This window comes from Bos grunniens, chromosome 7, assembly GCF_055505025.1.
Source record: "Bos grunniens cultivar Pamir isolate PY7600 chromosome 7, Bosgru_T2T1.0, whole genome shotgun sequence".
Lineage (NCBI taxonomy): Eukaryota > Metazoa > Chordata > Mammalia > Artiodactyla > Bovidae > Bos > Bos grunniens.
The window spans coordinates 19,708,535-19,735,281 of NC_141171.1; the positions used below are offsets into that span (position 1 = coordinate 19,708,535).

General features: G+C 51.5%; 1 protein-coding gene across 4 annotated transcripts; it reads right to left on the minus strand.

Moving 5' to 3' along the window:
* Window positions 1–1,706: 1,706 nt before the first annotated feature.
* CHAF1A (chromatin assembly factor 1 subunit A) lies at window positions 1,707–26,747 on the minus strand. Of its 4 annotated transcripts, none has more exons than XM_086410070.1 (15): window positions 26,587–26,747; window positions 23,969–24,019; window positions 21,212–22,074; window positions 15,141–15,197; window positions 12,342–12,562; window positions 12,149–12,209; window positions 11,709–11,777; window positions 10,455–10,681; window positions 9,750–9,918; window positions 9,517–9,597; window positions 9,037–9,129; window positions 8,089–8,341; window positions 7,278–7,548; window positions 2,692–2,788; window positions 1,707–2,185 (listed from the first exon to the last, which is right to left on the minus strand). In XM_086410070.1, the coding sequence occupies exons 1-14, from the start codon at window positions 26,636–26,638 to the stop codon at window positions 2,716–2,718; spliced, it is 2,541 nt and encodes an 846-aa protein (XP_086266196.1). In that variant the 5' UTR covers window positions 26,639–26,747; the 3' UTR covers window positions 1,707–2,185; window positions 2,692–2,715. The 4 variants fall into 4 exon arrangements, with proteins under 4 accessions (XP_086266196.1, XP_086266194.1, XP_086266195.1 ...); XM_086410068.1 differs by having other exon boundaries at window positions 7,058–7,548; XM_086410069.1 differs by lacking the exon at window positions 23,969–24,019 and having other exon boundaries at window positions 7,058–7,548.

Consider the following 26,747-nt stretch of genomic DNA (forward strand, 5'->3'; position numbering starts at 1 on the left):
TCCTGGTGGTGAGTTCAAGCTGTGGGAGGCAGGGTCAGCAGCTGCGAAACTACCAGTGAGCAAGGCTGGCTGTGGCTCCTGGTGAAGCAGGGTCAGGTGGACACCTGCTCGGGTGGTACCTGGGGTCCCAGGAGCCCCTCATGTCTGAGGCAAGCTCTTCACTTCCCATGCTTTCCTATGTTGTCCCCACTGCCTACGAGCCAGCCCTGCTGAGGGCTCCTGGGGCCAGAACCCGTGAACATGACATTATGTGCCAGAGGGGCTTGGGGTGTGGGTAAGGACGAACTAGGCGACTGTCCTGGGTTATGCAGTGAGCCCAGGCGTCCCCAAGGAAGCTCTAACGTGTGGAAGGAAATAAAGATGGGAGATGTGACGCTGCAGGTCCTGAAGATGGAGGAGGGGCTTCTAACAGCTACAAAAAGCGGAAATGGGTTCCCTAAGAAATGGGGTTCCCCCTTCCAAAAGAATTGGGTTCTTCTGGAAGAATAAAATGGGGTTCTCTTGTTCCAGAAGAAACCATCTCTCCCCTCAATTTAACCTAGCGAGGGCCTCATGAGGCTTCTGCCCCTAGAACTGTTAAGAACAATGTGGGGCGCTTTGTCACAGCAGCCATGGGGATCTAACAGAGACAGGGAAACAAAGGTCTAGAGGGTGGAGGAACTGCCCTGTCTGGACTCCGCCTTCATGGAGGCCAGTGGTGATTGGCTCTCTGGCCACTATGAGGTGAGAGCTTCCAGGCCCCTGATGTGATTAGACACAAAAATTTCCTGTAACCCACAGCCACTGAGTAGCCCCCACACAAGCTGTGCCTCACACTTGGGCAGCCCAGAGCTGTCCTCACATGGGGGCAGGACCTGGGCCCACCCTCCTTGGCTGCCTGATCTCCACCCAGAACCTGCTAGTGGGTAGACGGTAAATTGTCAGGTGGCAGCTAGCAAGGTTAAAGGCACTTAACCATGATTGAGGCTGGTGGCCACACCCACAGGTGGGAGCTGCACCCACGCCTCACCCCTGTGCCAGCAACCTGCAGCACTTATTCCCAGGTGGGGCCAGGGTCCGCACCCCACCCCCACGGAGCTGGATGGAGGAAGACCCTCTCCAGGAGGATCAGGGTACTGCCAGGAGAGGCGGGCCAGGAGCGTCTTAGCTAGCAGATGGCGTGGCCCCCAAGGGCAGGGTCATGTTGCCCCACCTCAGGAGTGAGGCATCCACAGTCTGAACAGGTACTCACGCTGAGATGCCAGCTGACTCTTCTTCCAACAAAACAATGTGCTGTGAAGGGCCAGCAGGACTGGAGCCTGGTTCCAATAGTTAGAATTCTGCCAGAACCTCGCTGCCCCTGGCCCTCGGTACATGCTCAGATGCCTCTGCTGGGCCCATCACAGCCCTGTCCTAGGGCCACTCCAGGGTCCAGTAGGTGCAGCGCCTGGCTCCACAATTCCTAGCTTCAGCACTCCCGAGGCTGGGAACACCCTCTGCCCACCCGCCAAGGGGCAGGAGGGGTTAACCAGCACAAGCACTTGCCGAGGAGCCCCAGCACACAACAAAGAGATGGGACAGAACTTGTATGAAGCGTTGAACTTTAAACAAAGGCCACAGGTCCACGCGTGGGGAACTGGGGGGTGGACACTGGACAGCAGAGCACTGGCCTCTGGACACACCAGGTACAGACACCACGTGTTGGAAGAGACGACAGACACGCCAGGTCGGGGTAGACAATAGTTTATACAGGTCCACGTCAGGTCCGGGTGCCACACCGCATCCGAGGGGCTTCAATTCATTCACAAGCATCTCGTCACTGCGCCTGCCCAGAGTCCAAAGGGCACGACTAGGCCCTCCCCATGCAGGTCACATCACAATAATGCTTTATTAAAGGGCAGATTAATATGCAGCTTTGGGGGGAAATTTTTTACAAATATCAAAAAGAACTAACCAAGTATCCTATATAAAACTTTCCAGACCTCCAGGGAGGTCTGCCAAGCAGGACAAAGTGCTCTTTACACAGGAGTCAGGACTTTCAAGTATCTGAGAGGCATCGAGAATACCCTAACCATTCTACATACATACACGGGCCACTTGGGCGCTCAGGACAGGCGAAGCGAGCTGGGGGCCACGAAGCTCTCACTGGTGTCCATCCCCACTGAGCCCCCAGCTCCAGAAGTGGTTCCGCATGGGGCCTGGATGTCTGCAAGGCAAGAGAGGGAGGGGCTTCAGCCTTGGGTCCACTCTGGGGGAGGGCAGGCAAGCCATCGCCTTCTCACTGGGGCTTCGGCTGTGTTCACCCTGAGCCAGTGTGTTTCTGCAGCCCTGTCCAGCAGGCTTTGCACTTGACCCTCCAGGACAGGGGAAGCCCGTGGTAAAGATGAGGAAAGTAGGCAGCAAGGCTCAGTGGCTGGCCTCAGGCTGGCTGGCCTCTGGCTCCCTGCCCTGGGGAAGTATGGTTCAGAGGCCCTACACCCTCCCTCCCTGACAGCTCCTCACCAACCCTTGGGTCTCTGGTTTCCTGAATGTAGCTTTCAGACCAGGACAGGAGGCCTGACACCCACACCATCACACCAGCCTGCCTGGCGCCTTTCAGGACCTCTTCCTCAGTCCCCATCACTCACAGGATGCGAGCTGGGGGGTGACTAACTGCTCCTTCCCTTCCTGGCCGGCTTGAAGGAAAAGAGGAGGGTGTGGTACTCTGCTCACCCCCAACATCAGAGATGTCCATGATCACACAGTCGCCTTCGTCGTCGTCCTCCTCCTCTGTGTCCGCCTGGAAGTCGTCCAGGTCTCCAGTGCCAACCTGAACAGACAAGGCACACTGTGTCAGCAGCAGCAGACAGGGTCGGTGTGACCCCCCTGCCACCCACTGCTGCACACCCGACCCCTCTCTGCCCATCCAGGAGACACTATCTGAGGAGTCTGATGAAAGTCAAAGTGTTAGTTGCTCAGTCGTGTCCGACTCTTTGAGACCCTATGGACTGGAGCCCACAAGGCTCCTTTGTCTATAAGATTCTCTAGGGAAGAATACTGGAGTGGGCAGTCATGACCTCCTCCAGGGTCTTTCCCACAAAGGGATTGAACCCAGGTGTCCTGCATTGCAGGCAGATTCTTTTAAGGTCTGAGTCAGGGAAGTCTTAGTGTCTCAAGAGTTATGATCAAAGGAAACCTTGGGAGTACTCTGAAATGAACTAATTATTTACCTTGTTAGAAAAATAATGCATTATTGTTTGCAAATTAGAATTGGGAGGGGGGGATCCTCTACTTTGGTTTGAAAAGGAGATGGACAAAGCACATGGTTTCTCTGAATTATTATCTTCTGGAATAAGTAGGTGGCTAAGAAGTTAGTTGGTCAGTGTTTTCTTCTCTGTCCAATAGCCTGGTCCCTCTGCCCAACACTTGTGAACTCTTTCCTCTGATGCTCACTCTGCCCAGTTCTGCCCATGTGGATGCCACCAGCACCCCAAGAATGGGCGTCAGGAGCTGTTATCATTGGCTTCCACCAGAGGGGACAGAGACACAGAACGAGGCAGTAACAGGACCAATCCTAAACACTGCCCATGCACAAGAGTTGGCAGAGGCAGTGGAGCTGGGCTCCCTTCCAAGGGGCTCAACACCCTCCTAGAGCCCTTCTACTCTGTAAGTCTGCCTGGAAAAGGGACAACAGTACAGCGAGGCCGTCCACTGTGCCTGCGGTTCCCAGCCTGGCTGGCAGACAGCTTATGCTCACAGACCCCTCAGTTCTAGTGTAGAAGCTCCAGGAGAGCTCCATGGGCGCTGCTGGGAGGTGCAGGGCAGCTTCCAGGCACCTGTTTCAGAAGCACAGACAGTGCATTCTCCACCCCCCAGCCATGCAGGCTTGGGTCTGGTGAGCAAGGGGACGGGCGGGTCTCCTTCTAGCCTTCCCGGTCCCAGGCCTCCACACTGGGAGCCAAGTGCAAACGGATGACTGCTCTGGGCCCACAAGCCCTCTGTGGGAGGAACAGTAGCCCACAGCCCCACAGGCACATGACGGGTCTCAAGCCTTTCTAAGGTGAGGCTCCAGGAGGGGTCCCACGTGCTGGGCTGAGGGCTGTCAGCATATGCAGCCGGGGGACAGCCCGACATGCTGCTGTCGCTATCGCAGGCAGAGGGCACACAGCTGGCCATGCAGCCTTGGGAGTTAGGAAGACATGTCACCACCACCAAGCACTGAGGCTGGAAAGGACAGATGGAGCCCCTGCCTGTGCGAAAACAGAACAAGGCTGAAGAGCTGAGTTGCCCGGGGGACGGACACACACACTCACTCATTCATTCTCTGGGGCAGAAGTGGCCCCTAACAGCCGGCTCATCTCACTTGATCATGGTACTGTGTAAACCCATAAGTATAACACTAGTTGGAACTCTAAATGAAAAGCTTCTAAAATTCCCATAAATTAAAAATCCCAACCCGATCTAAAATATTCATACACACCATCCACATTTTCCCAGGCCACCAACCCGGCCTTCAGGAAGGCTCCCCAGCTCCTGTGTTCTGCCTTGCAGGCCCTGCTCAGTGCACGCCCAGAGCTCTCTTCCCGCCTGCCTGTCCCAAATCATAAGGAGTCTGCTGGAGGTGGTCAAGGTCTCATGGCCCCAGCCTCTCTTTCAGCTGGGTGGCTGGGTCAGAGCATTCCAGTCAGAAAGACACAGGTGGAGTCTGCTCCTCCTTCCAGGTAAACGGGACTCCTCCCCAGGTAGGCTTGGCCATCCTCATCTCGCTGGCTGGCAGTGCAGCAGCTGTTCTGTGACCACAAAGACAAGGCCACAAACAGGCAGGAGCAGCAGGAGACAGGAGCAGCCTGGCCCCGGACCACAGTGCTCACCAGCTCAGGACTTCCTGTTGCTGCAGACAAACTTCCATGTGTTTACGGTCCGGAGGCCTGCATGGTCCCAGGGGACCAAGCGCTGTTACAAGCGAGGATGTGGGATCTAGTTCCTGACTAGGGACTGAACCCTCACCTCCTGCATTGGAAGCTTGGAGTATTAGCTACTGGACTGCCAGGGAAGCTCCAAAAAGGGGCGTTCAAAGTGCAGACATTAGCAGCTACTCTCAGACCCACTTAATCAGGACCACTGGGGCCAGCACGCCCAGAACCACTGGACATGTGGCCCTCTGTGAGATCCTGCCACATCTCGGAGCCCCTTTGAGGCCAGTGAACGGGGAGAAGCTGAATAGCACTGACTGCTATTCATGGGTGTCATCAAATGAAACGCCCCATGTCACTGCCTCTCATAGACCAACCCCTCTTACCTGGGGAGAGGGGCCCCCAGTTTATTGGGGAGCACTTTTTCTCAGTAAACAACAAAGCACCAAGGGCAGAGAATCACGTCAAGTGCAAGAGGAAACAGGTGATAAGGGCTAACCCGTCTTTCTGTACGTAGAGACAAAGACTGCGAGCACGTGCGTGGACGCCGTCAGAGGGGAAGAAGAGCACAGGGGACTCAGCAAGGTGGCTGTGGGGGCCTGATGAGGGCAGCAGCCCGCAAACCCTGCCTGGATTAGGACACCAAAGGGTCCTTCCAGCCCTGGCCACATTCACACTGGCTCCCCAGCTGGTTTCAACCTGAGCATCACATGTGCAGCCTTCTGAGACCGTCTGGCTAACGATGATGCTGACCATAAGGAGTTCCGCAGCTCATCACAGCTTGAACACATGAGGGCCTGTTCTGGGTCCAGGCCCAAGGAGGGAACTGTCTGTGGGGCTGGGTCCCTGACTCCTAACCAGATGGGAGCTACTGTATTGAGCCATGTCCACAGCTGACAGGGACGGGGTGGGGGAGTGGCAGGAACAGCCGCCATGAGTGCACAGAATTGTCCCAGGCTCCCTCTTGCTGTGATGATTCAGGAAGAAGGCTTCCATTGCACCCAAGACGTCATCTGTGTGCGGGCATCACTCCAGGAGCCAACCCTCTGCCCATCCTCCCCCCCCCACACATGTGGCAGGAGCAGGGGTAGGGGATGGGGCGCACACACGGCCTCCCTTTTTTCTCCCTCACCCCCAGCCTCTAGCAGTACCTCCTGGAGCGACAGCACCCTAGGAGAGCCCCAGATGCGAGCGAGACACCAGCTCTCACCACATCCTCTCATCCACGTAAACTCGAGTCTCCAAGATCTTCAGCCACGTGAGATACTGGCCTCAGTGAGGACTGGTGCCCACAACTAAGACCAGGCTTCTGGTGATAGTAGCCAGGAGACTAAACCCATCACCTTGCCATGCCAGTAACAGAAACAAACATCAAACACGGACCAAGGCTGAGGTGGGGGCCCAGCCTCCGTGTGTCCAGGCAGCGCGGGAGCCTTCGCTCTGGGGACCAGCGACTCTCAGGAAGCCCACCTGCCTCCATGTGAGGCGAGGCCCTCCCTATACATGGCCTATCTATGTGGGACCACACGCTTCCTCCTCCATGTGCTGTCAGGATAGTTACATGGGTGCTCCCACCATGGACTCCAGTCTGTCTCCGCTTTGATGGCGTTTTGCTCACCACTGTCTACAAGGCCTAGCAGGGTACCTGGTATGGAGTAAGCGCTTAGTAACTGTGTTAAATGAACACAAAAACTAACTAAACAGAAGCTGCTGCACGGAACATTATTCAGCACTGAAAAGAAATGAGCTGTCAAACCATGAAAAGACAGGAAGAAAGCATAAAGGCACACAACTAAGTGAAAAATCCAGTGAGAGCAGTAGGCCCAGTGGCGGCCCAGGGTAGAGGGAGGGAAGGACCAACAGGCAGAATGTGGGCGTGAAGGCAGTGGCACAGCTGTGTGACACTGTGAAGCCACACACATCACCATACATCTGTTCAAACCCACGGGATGCACAGAAGCCAGAGTGCACCCAGTAAACCTTGGAGTCTGGGTGACGGGTACGTCCACGTAGGTTCATCAGCTGTGAGAGCCACGCAGGCTTTGCTGCGGGTGCTTGGTGGGTGGAAAAACCTCTACACCCACGCCTCTATTTTGGTCAGTTCTGTCACCTCAGTTTTGTTATAAATCTAAACATGCCCTAAAAGGAAGGTTTGCTACAAACTACAAGCCGCAGCGGGGTCTCACCTGCCCGTCGTGCCGGCGCTTTTTCATGAACTGGGTGATGCACATGCTACCCGCCGACTTCCTCTTGAGTGAGACGGGCATACCCTGGCCGGGCCCCGGGGCGGGGACACTGCCACTGTCCTCCCTGGTGGCCGAGGGCACTGCGGTGACATAACTCCACTGGCAGGGCACAGGCAGGTGCTCCTGGGCGAAGCTCTTCAGCACCTGTGGGTGGACGTACCAGCACATCCTGAAGTCGGGCCTCTTCTCATACACCGAGTTCTCAGAAATAATCCGCTTGAGCCTGGCCTTGGAGGGCACAGCCACGTCCTCGCTGGCGGTAGGGGTCTGCGGGCGGGCAGGGCCAGGGCTCGGGGGGCTGGCGGCACTGTCCTCCGGGCTGCCGGCGTCCCTGCTGAGCAGTCCTCGGCGGCAGCACTCCTGGAACTCCCGAATGATCACCTTGCTCCCATTCACGTTCCCGTGCAGCAGCGGGAGCAGCTGGGCCAGGACTGGTGGGGAGAGGGAGCAGGGGGAGACGGAATGAACACAGCCCCCGGGAGGCTGAGACACAGTCTGCTCTGGGTGGCCTTGTTTTCCTCCTGGCTTACTGAGATGTAACTGACACAGAGCAGTGATTTGACTGACATCACAAAATTACCACCACCATCACAGGTTTAGCGCAGGTGGCTGCTTAGGGGTGGATTTAAACACAGGAACTGCTCCAGGAGAGACTCTGGGAGGTCCACACTTCACGAGGCGGGACTGGTTGGAATAAACTGTCAGGCCTCACCTCCTGTGTCTGTTTTCTTAGTAAGCCCTCACACACCCATTCTGAGTGGCCCTCCCAGCTCTGAAGAGCTAAGAATGTGTGTGACCATCAGTGAAACAGGCTGACTGAAGCAGCCACCTTGTACAGCTCTCATGAGTCACAGAAAGGACACCTCCTCAGCAAGCACTGGCTCTGGCTGTTTCTTTGAAGAACTTGTGAGTTACCTGGCCACCCTCAGAGGGAGTCTCCCGCCCTGCCCCTGCCCAGAGCTGGTGCTCACTCTGCTGGTCCCTCTTCTCTCTCTTTGAGGCCTTGGGCGTCTGCTCCTCCTCAGGGGGCACAGTCTCCAGCAGGCAGGCCGTGAACTGTTGCAGCACCTTCAGGTCAGCACCGCCGTCCTTGTCGGCCGCCCAGATGCAGCCGATCTTCACAGGCTGGAGAATGCGGAACCTCTTTCCCTTGGCCAGAAACTCGTCCCACTCCTTGGCCTTCAGTTTCTGGCGCACCTTGTGATTTTCCGGGTCGGCACATTCCTGGCAGGTTAGAGCGCAGACACTTGCTCAGGATCCCTGCTCCCCAGTACCCTGGTGCACCCCTCTGGGACAGAGAGAGAGCATATGGGAGGCAGGCAGAGCTCTTCACAGACTCAGGGCCAGTGTGGATGGCACCTGACTGGCGATAATACAGGCAGAGAATGTCTTCAGACTGAATCACTGGCACCTTCACCCTCAAGTATCTTAGGTGCACCTGCCTTTCTAGCCCTCACAGGAGAGTCACAGGTATTTATTTTTATTACCTCTTCAGTAGACTTCTTAGCACCACTCTGGGTTCTCTGCTTACCATGTGATCCTGGAGCTGAAATCACCATGCTGGACCTCTCCCACCTCAGAATGATGCCAGTGTCTAAGCCAGATATGCTCAGGGCCTGACGAGACCCATCTGCCTCTCTGGTTGGAAACGTATGAAGGACAAAGGTCCCCAAGTGTGCCTCTGAGATGGGTCACACCTACCAGTCTCCCCACAACCCGGCAGGCCTTCAGAGCTCTGGAAACGACTCCCTCAAAAGTCCCACCATCCAGTAGAACTGAGAAAGCTGGGGGGTGAGGCTGAGCCTCTGAGGAGCAAGGTCCACAAGGAATCGGCTGCAGGGTGGGCCAGGACCTACGCAACCACCCCCTGGTCAGCAGCCACCAAGCTCTGGGCTGATCACCTCCTGTCCAGCCCTCACCTCGGTCACGCCTTCATCCTCAGACAAGTACCCGTGGGGCACGAAGAAACCATCATCCTCATCCTCATCCTCTCCCACGTCATCGTCATCGTCCTCGAGAGAAAAAAGCACAATGATAACGTGTGGAAACATGTGCTTTACTTATAATTCACCCGTGAACACGTTAAAAGCAAACAGCTTTCCAGTGCTCTAAGCGTCATTTCTACGGACACCCTGAGGATCAGCCAGGATCCTCTAACCAGCCCACTATACTCTGGTGGGGGTGGAGGGCCAGGCAGAACACAGATAAGGGGCCCGGAGTAAGGCAGCGGGTGTGGCAGGAGACGGGCGGGCCCACCCAGGGGTATCTGGGAGCTTCCCCGTCCACACCAGGCAGGTGTCACTAAACAAGGTTTTCCAAGAAATAGCTATAAATCTGGTGCTGAGATGCTGTCCGAGGGAGCCCTCTCACCGGAACTTGCCGGCCCCTGCCATGCTCACCCCTTCGCTGTGGGAAAGGGACTCTCCCGGCTCCTCCTCTTCCCACTCCTCATCGCTGTCCACCTCGTAGTCAAGGAGGTCCTGAGGGCACACACACAGCAGTCACTGTCATCTCCAGGGTCGGGAGGGAATGGCAGAGCTAAAAAGCTAGAACTCTGGGGAGCCCCAGGGCCGCAGGAGAAGGCCACGCTGAGAAGGATACGCAGGGGTCAGAGCAGTGCCCACACACTCACCCTGTCCTGGGCCCAGGGGTCCCTTGGGCGGATGACTGTCGTCTTCTTGTTCCACGTGCCCCAGTATGCTGGCCGGTGGTTCTCAGAGAACTGCAGGAGCTTCATCCTGCCAAACTTTCTCCGCTCAGGAACACCGTCCACTTTACTGCTCTCCACGATCACCACATCGCTGGAGACAAAACCTGGCTTAGAAGGCTCCTCCATGGTGCACTCGCCCACCACAACATCCTTCCTCCTGGGGTGGCAGGTCGTGGGCACTAGAGACGGGCAGCCCTAAAGCAGGCCAATGTTTACTCCAGGGACATGGCGCGAGAAGGAGAGAGGAACCAGACGGAAGCTGCTGCCCCACTGCATATACAGAAGTGGGCATGTGAAAACAAGTACATTGGCAAGAGCTGGGGAGCAACCCTCCAGGCAAGTGGTCTAGACGTCAGCTCCATCCGGGGGGCGGGGCGCATAGTCTGGGGACCCAGGAGAGGCAGCCTGCACTCCAGAGCTGAGACTTTCTGCAAGGCCACCGCACCTGGGAGCCTTTGGAGGTGAAGCCAGGAGAGAGCTGATGGAGCAGTAGAATCCGGGGTCTGAGGCCAGGGAGGGAGCTGACCGGTCAAGGCCAAGGGACTCAGCAGTGACAAGGGCTCTGCTTGGCCACTCAGGATTCTCCAACTTCACCAAGGGCAATCGGCAGCTTCCCTCAGAACTAACCTGTTAGAGAGGTCTGTGTTCCGGTTAGACACCACAGTGGGCCCAGACCTAAGCGGCCGCCGGCTTTTCAGATCTTGCAGGAAGGAGAACTCGCTGCTCTGCTGCTGGAGGAGCTGGTCAAGCTGGTCACAGAGGTCTTGATCAAAGGCAGTCCGGCATCGAGGGGCGAGGACCATGTGCTCTTTGATTTCGAAAGGGGCAAACTTCCCACAGGAACCGGCCAGGGTCTGAAACGGAGAAGGGATGTGATGGCACCACTGTTGCCTACTGTGTGACGGACCTGCACAGCAAGTGTTGAGGAGGAGCCACTAGACATGGGACCCAGTGTCAAAGGAGACACATCACCAAGAACAAAAACCAAGATAATATAAAGAACCAGAGATCAGAAGAAAGCCAATTCTGCAATAACCTGACAAAAAAGAGGAATTGGCAAAAAAAGAAATAAAATTAATAAAAAGAAATAAAATGATAAACAAACACAAAGAGATGTTCAACTGTACCGAGAATCATGGAGAAACATAAAGAGAAATAAATATGTTTTTCTTCACCCATCAGTCAGATCCAGAGAAGTGTGAGACACCCACGCACTGTTGGGAGGTGGGGGTAGAAATCAATGGCAAGGGGGTACAAAGTATGATGCATCCACATCATGACATGGTACTGCAGCAATGAAAAAGAATGAACAAGGGCAAATGTGGCAAGAATCCAAGATGCAACTCAGCAAAGCGGTAAACAATAAATTCATAATTTGTTAGGTACATGAATACACAAACACAGGAGGGAGGGAAATGCTCAGTGAAAGACCTGGAAGGACACCCTTGCACCTCTGGAGCATGGAGGAGGGAGGGGACAGAGGTCTGGGGTTTTCACCAGCAGAGCCTGGTCTAGAAGGTGACAGGAAGCAGAATCCTGTGCTGAATGAACCCCACAGGTTGTTTTATGCTCAATCCTGCCTCTTATCTTGAGCAGACATCCCCTAAGGGTGAAGACTGGTCTTTCTCCCTCACGGATCCCAGCACAACCTCTATAAACACTTGGTAGTTTGAGCAAACGTGCCACTTTTTGCCTTTCTGAGAGCACAGTGGATGGTAAGAATTGAACCTCCAGATTCTGCTGGAGATCAAAGCTCCCAAGGCCAGCAGACGTCCCTCTCGATGAAAGCACAGCCAGCGGGTCAGAAGATGCCTCTTTATTTTTCAAACAGTATAGCCTGACAGAGACCAATATTAAAGCCAGAGGAAGCAGGCTGCTCACCTTGGGGGCCTGTGGGGTCTTTGGTTTCTGGAAGAACCTCGTGATTTCGGCCTTCTCGGCTTTAATGCGCTGCAATGCAAGAGAAGATGAGGGTGAGAAAAAAATAGAGAACTTGAAGCATGCAAAAGCCCCTGTAATTGAATTCCAAGCATTTTTACGTTGAAAGCATTAATTTAATGCAAGTTCGCCAAACCCACAAATGGGTACCAGGCAACTCCAAAGGTTAGAGCTGCTCCTGTGGGCAGAGGGACCAGAGGAGGAGACAGCCAGCCGGGAAGGGCTGGGCCGGCACCCAAACCAGCCTACTTACAGGAGTGTCAGTCCTGTCTACCCGCCTCCACCACCACCTCAGGGAGGACACGCAATATCCAGCAGCAATCAGGCAGAAGCCCTGCTTCTCAAACACACAGGAAGGTGCGCGATCTAGAAACACATTCTACCTTTTCTTCTTCTCTCAACCGTTTCTCCTCTTCCTTTTTCCGCTTCTCCTCCAGCTTTGCCCTACGAGACATCACACTCAGTGACACCTGCTGGCCCAGGCCCATGCTGATGCCCGTGGAGGGGGTGGGGTTACGTGACAGCGGGACAGGGCAGAGGGTGTGGGACCCCAGATGGAGGGGGTGGGGCACGCACTCCAAAGCCTCCTGGCGCTCCTTGCGTCTCTCCTCCTTGAGCCGCTGCTTCTCCGCCTTCTCCTTCTCTCGCTTCTCCCGCCGCTCCTTCTCCTTCAGCTCCTTCTCCTCCTCCCTCTTCTTCCTGGCCTCCTCCTTGGCCCTCTTGGCCTCCTCCCTCAGCTTCTCCTTCTCCTCCTTCTCGGCCCGGAGCTTCAGCTGCCTCCGCAGACGCTCCTTATCCTGCACAGAGACGGCACACAGCTCAGCCCCGTGGGCAGACGCCGGGGAAGGCAGGCTGTGTGCAGGCAGAGGGGGAGGTGCGAGGCCCGCTGGCCCACACATGCACAGAGAAGGCAATATCTGGTCCATTACATCTCCTTCCGCCCTGAGAAAGGCCACGAGGATTGGCCGGCTGCCACAGGGACTCGTGGGCGAGTAACAATAAGATGTGTTTAAGACCATTTTCAAGTATGGAATGAGGGTCAACTTTTACTTAATTAAAAAAAATGAAGTAAGCCCTTCTCAGCTGCCTACATGGGATACCTGCTGTTGGGCTGGAGTAACATTTATTGGCTCAAAAAAGTGTGGTAAAATAAAGACACATTTAAAACACCTGTAGGTTTTGCCTCCCTGCCCTCAAAACAAGAACATTTTCCTGGGGCTTCCCTGGCGGTTCAGTGGTTAGTACTCTGCGCTTTCACTGTAGGGGGCACAGGTTCCATCCCTGGTCGGGGAACTAAGATCCTGGCATGCCAGAGCCAAAAGACATTTTCTTTCCATTCCCTCCAAAACTATTCTAGACAACAGGGTTTATTTTATTTCTCTTGAAATGGGAGAGCAGGATGAGGCAAGGCCGGGAAACCTGACGAGTTAAGTTTTAAAACAGCGGGAAACAGACGAGAACACATTAAAAAACATAAGCGAAAAAACCTTTTTAATCTGTAAAGCCATTTCTCAAAAGAAAACTTTTTATTTTTAAAACAATTTCTCAAAAAACCAAACAAACATTTTTCAGGATCTGAGAAGAAGGTCAGAAGATAAGAAAAGACATCATGATATCCATGACAATGCCTGGGCCTCCTCAACACCAGCAGGAGGAAACCACTGGTTTCTCTGAAGCATGAACATCTCATTTTATTGGTTCCTCATTCCCAAGAATTTATATGTGGCCTGGGGCACTGAGTTATTATATAAGGTGACATTCACACTGAACAAATTTCAGCTCTAGGACAGAAGGGGTGGTACCTTCTAACATGGTCAGTAATGTCAGAGGCTTTTCGACCCTCTGGACGGTATGCCACCAGGCTCGTCTGACCATGGGATTCTCCAGGCAAGAATACTGGAGTGGGTTGCCATTCCCTTCTCCAGGGGATCTTCCCAACCCAGGGATCAACCACGCCAACTCCTGTGTCTCCTCCTGCACTGCAGGCAGATTCTTTGTCCACTGAGCCACTGAGGAAGCCCTACCTTCTCACAGCACTGGGTAATTCTCCAGGGCAAGAATCATCATAGGCTTCCCACCTTTGGCAGGAGCCTGACAGCTCAGCTCTCCATCTGGGCCTATGATTGTGCCTTTGTCCCTAGAGAACACCCTGCCCTGATCAACCTTTGTTCCCTATCACAAAAGCCATGGAGGCACGCTGATAGAGGCCTGAGAATGTCCTTGCCAAATGTCCTCGTGGGACACTTGGAGCAGGGGCTTGAGTAACTGATCAAGTAACAGGGTGAGGAAACCAGCAGCAATTGCAGAGTGGGGGGGGTGGGGGTGTCTCCTTGCTGCTAACTGCAAGGACAGGAGGCTTCTGGAATCAGGCATAAATCAGACCTCTTCAGCCACACCTGCCAAGCAGGTGCCTAGTTCTGAAATTCCAACAAATGAGATAAACTTTCAAAAAGACATCAGGAGCACTTCCCTGGTGGTCCAGTGGTTAAGACTGCTTCCAATCCAAGGGGGTGAAGGTTCAATCCCTGGTTGGGGAGCTAAGATCACACATGCCTCTGCGGCCAAAAAAAAACAAAACCCCCAATACTGTAACAAATTCAATAAAGACTTAAAAAACATTAAAGGCATCAAACCCGAAACACAAAAATTGAACGCGGCCATAAGGTAGACAGCACAAGAAGCACCTGATGAGCACACAGCCGACTGTCATGAGTGCCCCTTCCCTGAGCTGGTGCTGACGGGTGAGGAGTCCAAGACCTTCTTTGCAATTCACTCAGTAAGAAAGAAGGTCCCCCTGCACTGCTGTGTGTAACAATGTGACCCCTCAGATAAAAGAAGACTCAATAGGGAACCCCTTTATAGTAATCACCCATCTGGTGTAAGGGCCCTCATTACAGCGCCTCAGAAAGGGTGTAACTTCCATTTACCTGTAGGAGCATGGGGCACAGGGAGAGGAACTGGGTTCTTTTTAAGGCGATTTTACATTACAATAGGGGAGACTTCCCTCGTGGTCCAATGGCTAAGACTCCCAGGGGGCATGGATTCAATCCTTGGTCGAGGAACTAAGATCCCACATGCCAAGTGGCTCAGCCGAAAAACAGAAAAAAAGACAAAACCCTACAATGGGGATGCCTAACTATTATGACAGTACTGATTCTAGTAAAAGCTTAAACAAGACTACAGGTGAAACCTTAGGATTCAGCAAAGCTCAGAGTGATGCAAGCTACAAACATGAGGCCCAGGTATGTAAAATGAAGCAAGAATTGAAATGCTGCCCAGGACGAGCAGGGAAAAGAGCCATGCAAAGGGCTTTGCTGCCCATTTACTGCGAAGCGTGCAGCTGGGAAACTTGCTACTTCAGGGAACAAACCTTACCCTTTGCAGTTTCATCTTGTTCTTCTCTGCAGAGCCTCTGACCAGTTTCTTAGTTATCTGAAAGGAAAGACACTGAAATGAGAACACGGGTTGTTTCAATCACTTTAACGTTTCAATCACTTTAACACGTTTAACACACTGAACTGTCCTTGAGGGGAGATCGGGGCGGGGGGTGGGGGGGGGTAGTCAACACTCTGCAAAACAACAATGGAAACCTTTCTGGGTGACGGTTCCAGCAAACAAAACCAGAAGGTCTTGGTTGGGTCATAAGCTCCAATGAAAGCACGTAAGTGTACTTGTGGAGATATTAAGGGAGGCCGGAAGGCAGATGACCAAAACGGAGGCCAGGTTTGGTATCAAGAGCCACAGGCAGGGCCTTGGCATTGGGGAGACACAGAGCAGCAGGCCTATAAGCAACTGCGGAGGCCGAGTCCTGAGTCCTGCAGACACCCGGCCCTGCACGGCTGCCCCTTCTACTTTTTCCCAGGAAGGCTGGCAGTGGAGGTTTTCTGTGACTCCAGGCACACCTTGCTTTCTTTTGATTCCAAAATAACATGTTTAAAAAAAAAAAAATTGAAGGTTTGTGGCAACTCTGCATTGGGCAAGTCTTATCAACACCATTTTCCCAACAGCATTCGCTCCCTTTGCGTCTCTGTGTCACATGCTGGTAATCCTCAAGTTTCACACATTTCATTGTTATACGTGGTATGCTGATCAGTGCTCAGTGATCCTCGATGTTACTATTGCAAAGACCACGCCTCACTGAGGGCTCAGACCATGGCAGTTTTTCCAGTGAAGTTTTTTTTTCTGGCCACACTGTGCAGCATGTGGGATCCTGGTTCCCTGACCAGGGATTGAACCCACTTCCCCTGCAGTGGGAGAGCAAAGTCTTCACCACTGCATCACCAGGGAAGTTTCACAGTTAAGTATTTTTTTAATTAAAGTATGTACTTCTTTAAGATATAATGCTACTGCACACAGCATAGTGTGAACATAACTTTTACATGCACTGGGCAACCAACAGAGCCACGTGACTTGCTTTACTGTGACATGCACTTTATTGCAGGGGAAGTTGAAACCAGATCCACACTAGCTCAGAGGGTTTGCCTGTCGTGTCTACAAATCAATACCATGGGACTCAAGCAAGACGTGTGTGGGCTTGTATTCCCGTGGGCCACAAACTTGTTCTCTTTGCCCAGTGAGGCTTTGCCTCTTAGAACATGGCGTGAATGTTCAGGATAAAGAGTCAGCTGGCCAGAAGTGGTCATCCAGTCCAGAACCCCTATGTTCTAGAGCAGAGTGTTCTCAATCGCCCTGCTGCATTCTATGCCTGGGCTGCAAGGAGAGACCAAGACACGTGGCTGGGCTCCCTCACCATGCTGGCAAAATGGCTCTATGGGGTCGCACGGAGTCAGACATGACTGAAGCAACTCAGCAGCAGCAGCAGCAGGAATACACACAAGAAGTCCAGGCTAGTGGTCTAAGCTCCCTCCAGAGCAGGGTATCCTGGCAATCGCACCATTTACTGGACAAGCAATGGGGAGAATTTGGACTGGAAAGAAATACCCACCCTCCCCGGGCTCATCTTACGCAGCCAATTAATGAGACAAGATGAAAGATCAAAAGCCCATCTCTCTCGAAACTGACATACCAACAAAACTACACAAAAACAGTGCTTTCTCTCTTAGGGCAGGAAAGCCTGGCCTTAAGACTTCCTACAGATTAACACATACAGATAAGATATCTTTCTTACTCGGGACACAATGAGTCCTTTCTGGACCAAGACTTCCCTCAGCAGAGGGCTGAGCCTGGCCATGTGAAAGCCACGTGACTGGCAGAGTGCTCAACCCCACCTAAGCCAGGTGCCCTCAGAAACACCAAAGCTGTCTAACCAAGCACTTAAGAAAAAGCATCCACTTCTCCAGCATCCACTGTGCCTGTCAAACGTGCGGACTTCACCGCCACAACAAAGGAGAAGGTAGCAGGGTTTGGAAGGTGCTGTATCTATGCCACTGTCCTTTGTATTCAAAGAATACAGCACCAAACGTGACTGCCACACCCTGCTGTACCAGGGCTTTTTCGGAGGAAGACGTGCTGGGTCTCGCCCATACTTGCTGAGATTCAGCTGCAGAATCAGGACCCTTCCAAATCTTACCCTGTGTTGTGAGTCCAGGAATAAAAGAGTTCACATGACTACCAGGAGCTGGCATCATGATATCCAATAATCACAGCAAATGCAATTTAACTTAAAACTAATATTTCTTCTGCTTTACCATACATTTGGATAAACCTTACTGAACAGCTATAACTTTTTCTTCTTGACATTTGGCCTAAATATTTATAGAACTCTTTCAAAATACAGGCCACACATTTTACTTACTTGGAAAGTGTTAGTGTTTAGCAACTCAGTCGTGTCCAAATCTATGCAACCCCATGGACTGTAGGCCGCCAGGCTCATCCATCCATGGAATTCTCCAGGCAAGAATACTGGAGTGGGTAGCCATTCCCTTCTCCAGGGGATCTTTCCCACCCAGGTATTGAACCTGTATCTCCTGCATTGGCAGGTGGGTTCTTTTACCTCCTGATACACCAGGGAAGCCCTATCTGGAACTCAGCTACCAAAAGAAAGACCCAAGATTCTAGTATGAGGTTAAAACAGATACATCAACTACCCAAGAGTCAAAACATATATAACCACATCCGTGCAGTAAAATTCCTGCACTGTATTCGGGAGAACTCCAGAGCCCCCTCTGTCTGGTGTGATACAGAAGGAGATCTAACTTCTAAGTCCAGAGCAGGTGGGAGGAGCAGCGAGGTAAGGAGGGAGGCCCCACAGCAGCTAGTACCTTGACAGCAGGGGAAAGAGAGCAAGCGGAGGGGAGACACAACTCTAAGTACCCCAGGCGTGGGGGACTGTCAGCATGCAGACACTGACATGACCAGTCCTGTGAGCCTGCACTTCTGAACAACCACCCAGGGAAGCTCAGGACAATTACATTCCATCAAGGCTGAGAGTCAAGAGACGATAGAAATATCTGTTGGGACTCCCCTGGTGGTCCAGTGGCTAAGACTCAGGGCTCCAAATATAGGGAGCCTGGGATCTGATCCCTGGTCAGATCCCGCATGCTGCAACTAATCATTCTCGTGCCACAACTAAAGATCCCACATGCCACAATGAAGATAACTGGAAAATCCATCGGGCTGCAACTAAGACCCAGTGCGGTCGGATAAATACTTAAAAAAAAAAAAAAGAAATATCCGTCAATGAGAATGACTGTGCAAACTGCAGTTTATCCATACCATGGCACCATCTGCATACAGTATAGCAGTTAAAAAGACATACATCTTCCCATCCCAGTGTAAAATACAGTTAAACATACCCTGGAATAAAAAAGAAACATACTGACAGTATATGGCTCATGTAAGGTAACAAAATGATACTGTATATTCCCAGGGATCCTTCACATACACACCACACAGAGCAATGTAAGACAACTATAGTGGCAACCTGGGGGACAGGAAAAAGCCAGAAGGGGCTCTGACGGTTCAGTGATACTTTTTTAAAAAAAAAAAAAACAGAGCATTTAATACTTGTATAATTTAAATTACCATAATTTAATATAATTTAAAGAGTTCCAGCAACTGTACAGAGGCAAGGCGTAGATTCCGGTAACACCACTGTATCCACACAACCCTTTAGGGAACAAACATCTGAGTCAACAATAACGTGGACTAATCACATATGTCGCTGCAAACAAATTGGAGAAACAGCTCTGTCTCAGGTGGTAAAAGCTCTGAGGCCAAACAGCCATGCTTTGGCTAGTCAAGAGACCTGGGGTTATCTAGAAAAGGTGTTCCTAAGTGTTTTTTCAAAGTCAGGCTCTCTAGATGAAGGGACGGCATGATCTGCATGTTAACGAGCTGGATCTCCCCCTTGGCCACACATGCACGCACACATGGACCAGCTAATGTTTGGGGGTTCCCAATGCAGATTTATGATATTAAGTCCAGGATAAACTGAGCCCAATAAAAACCACACACATGACATGGGAATAAGAAACAATCTGCAAGCCTTCAGCAAGCTTCTGCCTACAATGTGGAGAAGAGAAGGCAGAGAGAAAATGGAAAAAGAAAAGAATTCCCCACAGTAACAGGGGTCAGGAAGAACCTGGGCCCACAGCAGGGAAACTTGTTAATGTTAGGTACCAACCACAAAAATCAACCACTCAGGAAATCCAGCACTCCTGAAAGTGAGGAGATAAACCAGAAACTGAGTGTGCAAGGCCCTCGGGCATCTCCCGGTGGTCACTCCATTTCACTCTCACACGTATGGTGTCACCCAGCATCAGGGGGCTCTATCCCATGCTGCGGGTGACTGGGGCAATTCTGTGCCACAGGCTGGTGGGGAGGGCTGAAGGCCTCACCACCTGCAGCATGAACTGTTTGCAAAGCTGAGTGATAACACTGTCTTCTACAACATCTAAAACCCCAAGCCTGTGTATGGAGTCAGATCAGGGTCTCAGACGCAGGCTTTGGTAAACTCAGCACACCTGGTTCATGCGCTCAGCATTTAGGCAAGTGCACAGGAAGTAGCACTGCTTTGTGACAAGCCCCAAAAGCGTGGCCTCCCAGTCCTGGGACCATGCTATGCACATTAAAAAAACTTAAAAAACAAAGCTATGAAGGAAAATGAAAATGTGTACATGTCCTGTTCTCTGGGCTCACTGGCTGTTACCAGTCATGTGACAAAGTAGTTGTACAAAGCAGAAGCAGCAAGGATTCTGTGTGACTGGAGGGTCAAAACAGAACAAGATGGCTGATGGCACGGGACCCAAACTCAGGTTCTTAAGAGTCTGGGTGATGGCTCAGATGGGAATTTAAAAGCTGAGTATCTCAGTCTGACACATCTAGAAACTCAGAAGGAAAAAAGAAGACCCTGGACTTGATAGATATATTGTGAACCTAAAGAGGAAGCCACTTTCCCCATCCTCCAATCTCCCTGGGAGATCAAAGTAGGCGGTTTATGGTCAAATGAAGCAGGTACAGTAGAAAATAAAACGACTCGCCCCAGGAACCCATCTTATGTGAAAACCCGATATGAACACATACAAGTGCTACAAAACCCTCAAATCACAGATACTGTGAAATATGCTTTGTGATTCTTGACTAGTTGATTCAGTTTTACCCATAGGACCTCAAGGACAGGTGAGAATAGAGACATTTGCCATTATGTCCTTTGGAAGCCAATAATGGAAACAGAAATTTCCAAAGCCACCTGCCTGGGGCCTTAAACACGGAGCCAGGTCTTTTCTGTTCTCACTTCTCCAGGTGAGGTTTTAAGACAGGCGGTCACGAGAGCTGACCCTTCAGGATGCCCCATTTTTTTCTTCCTGCCGTCTTTGGGTCTCGTCACCAACGCTGAGTGCTTACCAGCAGTGACTGTATGACTCCTGTGTTGGAATAGGAGTGCCTGGAGCTGAAGTTAAAGGCTGACCTGAAGGACTTCCCTGGTGGTCCAGGAGCCGAGACTCTGCACTCCCAATGCATAAGGACCCAGGTCTGATCTCTAGTCAGGAAACTAGATCCCACATCCCGCAACTAAGAGTCCACATGCTGCAACTACAGATCCTGCATGCCACAACAAAGATCCAAGACCCTATATGCTGCAACTAAAACCCAGTGCAACCAAATAAACATCTAGAAAAATGTGTGTGTGTGTGTGTGTGTGTGTGTGTGTGTGTGTATATATAGGCTAACTTGAGGATCACAGCCATTAGTCACTAGTGTGGCTAAGGTGACCAGCACCATTATTTAAGTGTGAACAAGGCTACCAGGAAGGCACGGACACACACACTGGTGCACATCGCAGTATGCACAAAAATTAACAATTCAATGGCTCTCGGTATCAGAAAGAATTCTGCACTGGACCTGCCCAGATCACAAGAGCTCATCTGTGGCCACACTCACTCAGCCACTAGCCAGCTGGGCAACATAGGATCCCTGAGTGAAGAGTGAGGGGCTGGATGGAAGCCTCTAGGTTCAGGCAGCACTGACTCGGGGAAGGTACTCACTCTGCAGACGGGTGTGGAGGCAGGGAAGGGGCTGGGGCCTGTATGCAGCTTTGTGGGCACAGACTGCCCCTCGGGGGAGCTGGTGGGAGAGGAAGAGCTCAAGGACGAGTGGCTCAGCGCCAAGTCCTCTTCTGGGCTGGACTCCGGTGTCTCGCTCTCAGAAGGCACAGCCTGGCTGGGAGGAGTGGCGGGAGGAGACCTGGCCGGCGGTCTGAGGGCCAGGATATCCTGCAAGACGACCACGGGCATCTTCCCCTTGAACAGGATGCCCCCGGCTTCACTCCAGCCACCCCGGTCCTTCTCAGACCACATGCTCAGGTCACCAGTCAGCTTGGGACAGTTTTGGGGTGAGCCCCTCTGTGTGAGTCCCCTCCTGTCTGCACCCCCTGAGTCAGCACCCCCTGCCTCTGTCTTGCACGGAACTTCTGAAAGGGCCTCTTCGGGACTTGCCAGCTCATCCTTCTGCCTGGCCTTTGGCAGCCCCCTGTCATCTCCAGCTTTGTCTGGGACTCCATTTATGTTCTTCTGAGCGGAGGAGGCGGCAGAATTCAGTTTATTGTGGCCCACCATGTTGTCCGGGGGGTTGCTCGAGTCCTCTGTCAAATCAATTATGACCACAGCCTGGCCAATACTGGTTTCAACTTGACTTCTTAAAAAGTTATCTAAGGGTCCCTTCCCATTGACAAGTTTTGGTCTAAAATCTATGTCGGAACCCATGTGACAGTTCTCCAAGTGGTCCAAAGAGGTTTCTAAGTTGTGGAGTTGAGTCTGCACAGGGCCAGCCCGAGACCCCCTTGTGTCGTCCAAGCCATCGTCAATTTTCTCCTTGGGGACAAGATTCAGGCGCTTGAATGGCAGTCGGGCTGAAACCAGAAGACAAGGAGGACCTCTTTTAAGTGATAGTGTGAAGAGTGACAATCAATACTTTAACATTCTATGTTCTCAAAAAATGAACAACCTTGATGTACTTGAGGATAGGGAGGATATCTAAAGTTTAAAAAGGGATTATCTTTTCATTGGATATGAGTTTGAGCAAACTCCAAGAGATAATGAAGGACAGGGAAGCCAGGCATGCTGCAGTCCATAGGGTTGCAAAGAGCTGGACACAATTTAATGACTAAACAACAAGTCTTTTCATTATGGACTTTTCCAACAACCTAATTAAAAGCAAAAACAAATGAACAAAAAAAGAAATGGAAAACAAACAAAATCCCCAAACACCAACAAACTTTTAGAGCAGGGGTTTTGCAAGACTTTCGAAGAAGACATTTTCTGATCTCTTTGAGATCCAGTTCAAATTCTAAAGTTATTTATTATGGGTGGAAATTCCATTTGAAGATAAGTGTATCTGGTTCCAAAAGCTAAAGAGACAGATCCATTTACAGTTAAGATTTTGTTCTGCCCCTAGCACTCCGACTGTTAGAGCTTTTCTTGCCAGTGAAACAAGTATCCTCCCACTGCATGTCAACCTTCTGGATGGTTCTAAGAGAGAGGCACATGGAAGACAGGAAATGCAGATGGGTGACTTTCTTACAGAGTCTGCCTGTACTCAAACACCCAAACATCTTATTAACTACTTTCTAATGTAGACCAAACACATAAACCTGTTCTGGCTTCATTTATAAGATGATCATGCCCTCGGATTCTGCGGTTTGCCCCTAATCCTTTAACCTTGGAAGGCGGCTGCCCTTCATACAACTCCTACCAACACCAACCTTGCTGTCAGTCATGACAGAAGGCCAGCTGCTACAGAGGAACCAGATAACCAAGCTTTGAAAACCAAAAACCATCCTTTTTTATATAGTCCAGCCACTAATCTCACCTAAGGGTAAATTCATTCCTCCCTTTTTCATGAAAGGATTTTGAGACACTTCCTGTAAAAAGGTGTTTAACCAGGGACAGCTGTGCTGCCAGGGGACATCTGGCAACATCAAGAGATGTTATTGGCTTTGACAGCTTGGGAGCAGAGGCTAGGATGCCTGTGAAACTCTCTCCAGCTGTGGTCCCTAGCCTTTTTAGCACCAGGACCAGGTTTCGTGGAAGACAATTTTGCCATGGACTGAGGGTGGGTGGCGGAGAAGGCAATGGCACCCCACTCCAGTACTCTTGCCTGGAAAATCCCATGGACGGAGGAGCCTGGTAGGCTGCAGTCCTTGGGGTCGCAAAGAGTCCGACACAACTGTGCAACTTCACTTTCACTTTTCACTTTGGTGCACTGGAGAAGGAAATGGCAACCCACTCCAATGTTCTTGCCTGGAGAGTCCCAGGGACAGGGAGCCTGGTGGGCTGCCGTCTATGGGGTCGCACAGAGTTGGACACGACTGAAGCAACTTAGCAGCAGCAGCAGAGGATGGGGGGACAGTTACATTTATAGTGCACTTTATTATTATTACATCAGTTCCATCTCAGATCATCAGGCACTAGATCCCAGAGGTTGGGTACCCCTGCTCTGTGGTATATAGAATATACAGTATATTTTTCCTCCATGAGAAAACATTACAAAGTCAATATGCTGGAATCCAGCTGTAAAAGCAGCAACCTCTGCATTTGGTCCTGGGAACGGCACGCAGTGAAATGGGTTTCCCAGCTTCCAAATGTAAGATGCAACTGTCTTCTCCCCTCCACCCCTTTGATGCTTCTGATGAGAACCCCAGGAGATGGCCTGCCTCTGCTCAAGGGAAATGAAAAATATAATAATTGAGAAAACAATGAAGGACATAAGCTAGGAGCAAATATTTAACCCATTCCCAGAGTTACCTTGTATTAACTTCTTGACTGGAAAAGCTGGCCTGTCTTTGCAATCCATGGCTGTGAATGAATGTCAAAGGATATGTTATTAAGTGCTGGAAACAACGGAGCAGAAAATACAATACCTACTATACAAAGTGGTCGTCCAATGGGGCTGATCTGGGTACTCCCACCCCCATCCTTGGGCTTCCCTGGTGGCTCAGTAGTAAAGAATTTGCCTGCCAATGCAGGGGACACAGGTTCGATCCCTGGGTCAGGAAGATCCCCGGGAGAAGGAAATGACAACCCACCCCAGTATTTTTGCCTGGGAAATTCCATGGACAGAGGAGCCTGGCAGGCTACAGTCCATGGGGTCGCAAAGAGTCAGACACAACTGAGCAACAACAAAGGACGTTTTTGGTTGTCCTGACTGGAGAGAGTGCATTGCCAGCATCAAGTGGGGAAGGGATAGGAACACTGCTAAATATCTCACAATGCATAGGACTGCTCCCCACCACAGAGAATTATCTGATCTCAAATGTCAGTAGATTAAGAAATTCTACCCTGAATGCTGTCACATCTTCTTGTCTTATTTCCCTTGAGCGCTTAGCACACCTGAGACTTTTGTGTTTCTGTCTCTCCCGCCCATCAGAACACCAGCTTTGTGACAGTACACAGACTTGTTCCACACATGGGCTCAGGGCCTGGCAGGTAGTAGGAAATCAAGTAAGGAAACTACAGATGAGAGAAAACATTGTATCAGCTGATTTTACCATAAAAGGAGCCCGAACATGCTCCTCCAATTCAACCTCTCCCCACCAACAAATCTGTACAATTGGTATAGGGCTTATTTTCTCTTAAAATAGGGTTTATAAAAGGTGATACAACTTAAATCATCTTGAATCTGCCAAGTTGGAGCTGAAGCACAGTCAAGAAATGATAGGGAGGATATTTTCCTGCACAGGAGGGAAAGAAATACACACACACACATACACAAAGGCATAACAGTATCAAAACTGGTACAGAAATGACCATAAACAGAACTAAGTCCTTGAATAAATATCTTCAAATGGCTAGAATAAGTTGAGAAGCTGACATGTGCTAGATCTGGCTTGGAAAAGTCTAGTTATTTTGGCTAACCTACATTCTTTTTTTTTTAAGATACATACGAGTAAGTATTTTTAAAAATCAGATCCTGGCTTTCTAAAAAAACTCAACTGCCCATAGATGAACCTACTCTACCCGCTTCCAAGCTAGGAATACAAGAAAAGTACCCAGAAGACATTTCCTTTCTTCCCATTGCAAGATAGTATTATTCCCAAGTTTTCAGCTCTCAAAAACATGAACTCCTCCCCGCCCCCATTGAAGGATACACAATCTTTAGCCACTTAATTTTCAGACAATCACAAGGATTTATTGGCATGACCCTGAGTCACGAGCTTTGATGCAAGCAGAACAGAGGTGACTTCGGGTCAACATAAAAGGGATCCCATCCAGGGACTCAGTCTATTCAAAGGTATAGGTGCAATTAACAAACATTTCTGTACAACCTTACCACTGCTTTTTATTCTGAGACTATATCCCTTCTAATTTTATCTGGCATTAAAACATCCTTCCCTTTTAGGATAGCCTGATCATAATAACAGAAGGTGCTTTGTAAACTTCTTAAACATCCATACTGGGTCTAATGACTGTCCATGACAATCAGCCCCAACTTCATATGAATTCTGTCTCTTTGAAATCCCAAAGTCTGGAAACAGCACAGTGCTTATTAACTAGGGGGCACCTTGACAGTGGATACATTTTTGGTTGTCCCAGATGAGAAGGGCTTGCTACTGAGATCTTATGGGTGGAGGACAGAGATGCTGCTACAGTGCACAGAATGCCCCCCAGTGTCAATAGTGCTGAGGCTGAGAAATTCTGAACTAGATTAGCGGATGTCCCTACCGACACTTAATTACTAGGCACCTACTATGTGTCAAGCACTGCGCCAAGTCCTGGGGGCAAAATGGGAGTGGAGTAGGGGATACAAGCCGTCTGGTCCTCCTCAGTTCGCCACCCCATGTAAGGGGCCCGCCAGGCGCCAGAAAGCCCCCTCCCAAGACACAGGAAGGAGAAAGATCGGTCTTCCTGCATATCCGGCGGCATCAAGAACCCGGGACCCCTACCACCCGGGCCTCTCACCTGGGCTGGCCCTGACCCTTAGACGGGGCTGTTCCGGTCCCCCGACCCCGTGGAACCCCGGGCCTCAGTTTCCACATCCGGCCCATAGCGCCGCTGCAGGGTCCAACTTGTCCGGGGGACACAAACGCACTCGGTAACCAACAAATCCGGCCCTTTCGCCTGTTTGGGTCTCAGTTTCCCCTCCGGGCTACACACACACCCGTCACCGCAAAGCGCTCTGAAAGGACGAACTGACGTAAAAGCGCCGGAAAAAAAAAAATGGTCGCGGCTGCAACAATAACGTCAAAGAGGTGCCCTTCGGGTTGCAAGGCCCTTCCCCGGGGTCGTAACGGCTCCACGGACCGAACGCCAGATGCAGAGCCGTGGGCCCAGGCCAGGAGGCCAGTCCGCCCCCAGCCGCCGCTTCGGCCCACACAGGCCGCGCGCCGCGACCCCCCTTTCCCTCAGCGCGGACTGGAACCGACCTGCGGCCTCTCCCCGGGCGCCCGGCGCCCCGCACTCCGGCTCCTCCAGCATTGCGAGGGCGACGTCTCGAGTTCCCCTCAGGCGGCGGAGGAGCGGGCTCAGCTCAGGCGGCCACTGCTGCTCGCCCTCCCGCCCGCGCCGCTGCTGCCGCGGCCGCCGC

What these genes read in the sequence shown, in the direction of transcription:
- CHAF1A (XM_086410068.1), bottom strand. Translation starts at nt 26,638, where the DNA reads ATGCTGGAGGAGCCGGAGTGCGGGGCGCCGGGCGCCCGGGGAGAGGCC. An exon ending in AACACAGACCTCTCTAACAG is followed by an intron (nt 9,919 to 10,454) that starts GTTAGTTCTGAG and finishes TTTTGTCTCCAG; the next exon opens with CGATGTGGTGATCGTGGAGA. An exon ending in AGCGCCGGCACGACGGGCAG is followed by an intron (nt 2,789 to 7,057) that starts GTGAGACCCCGC and finishes TTGTCTGTTCAG; the next exon opens with GTTGGCACTGGAGACCTGGA.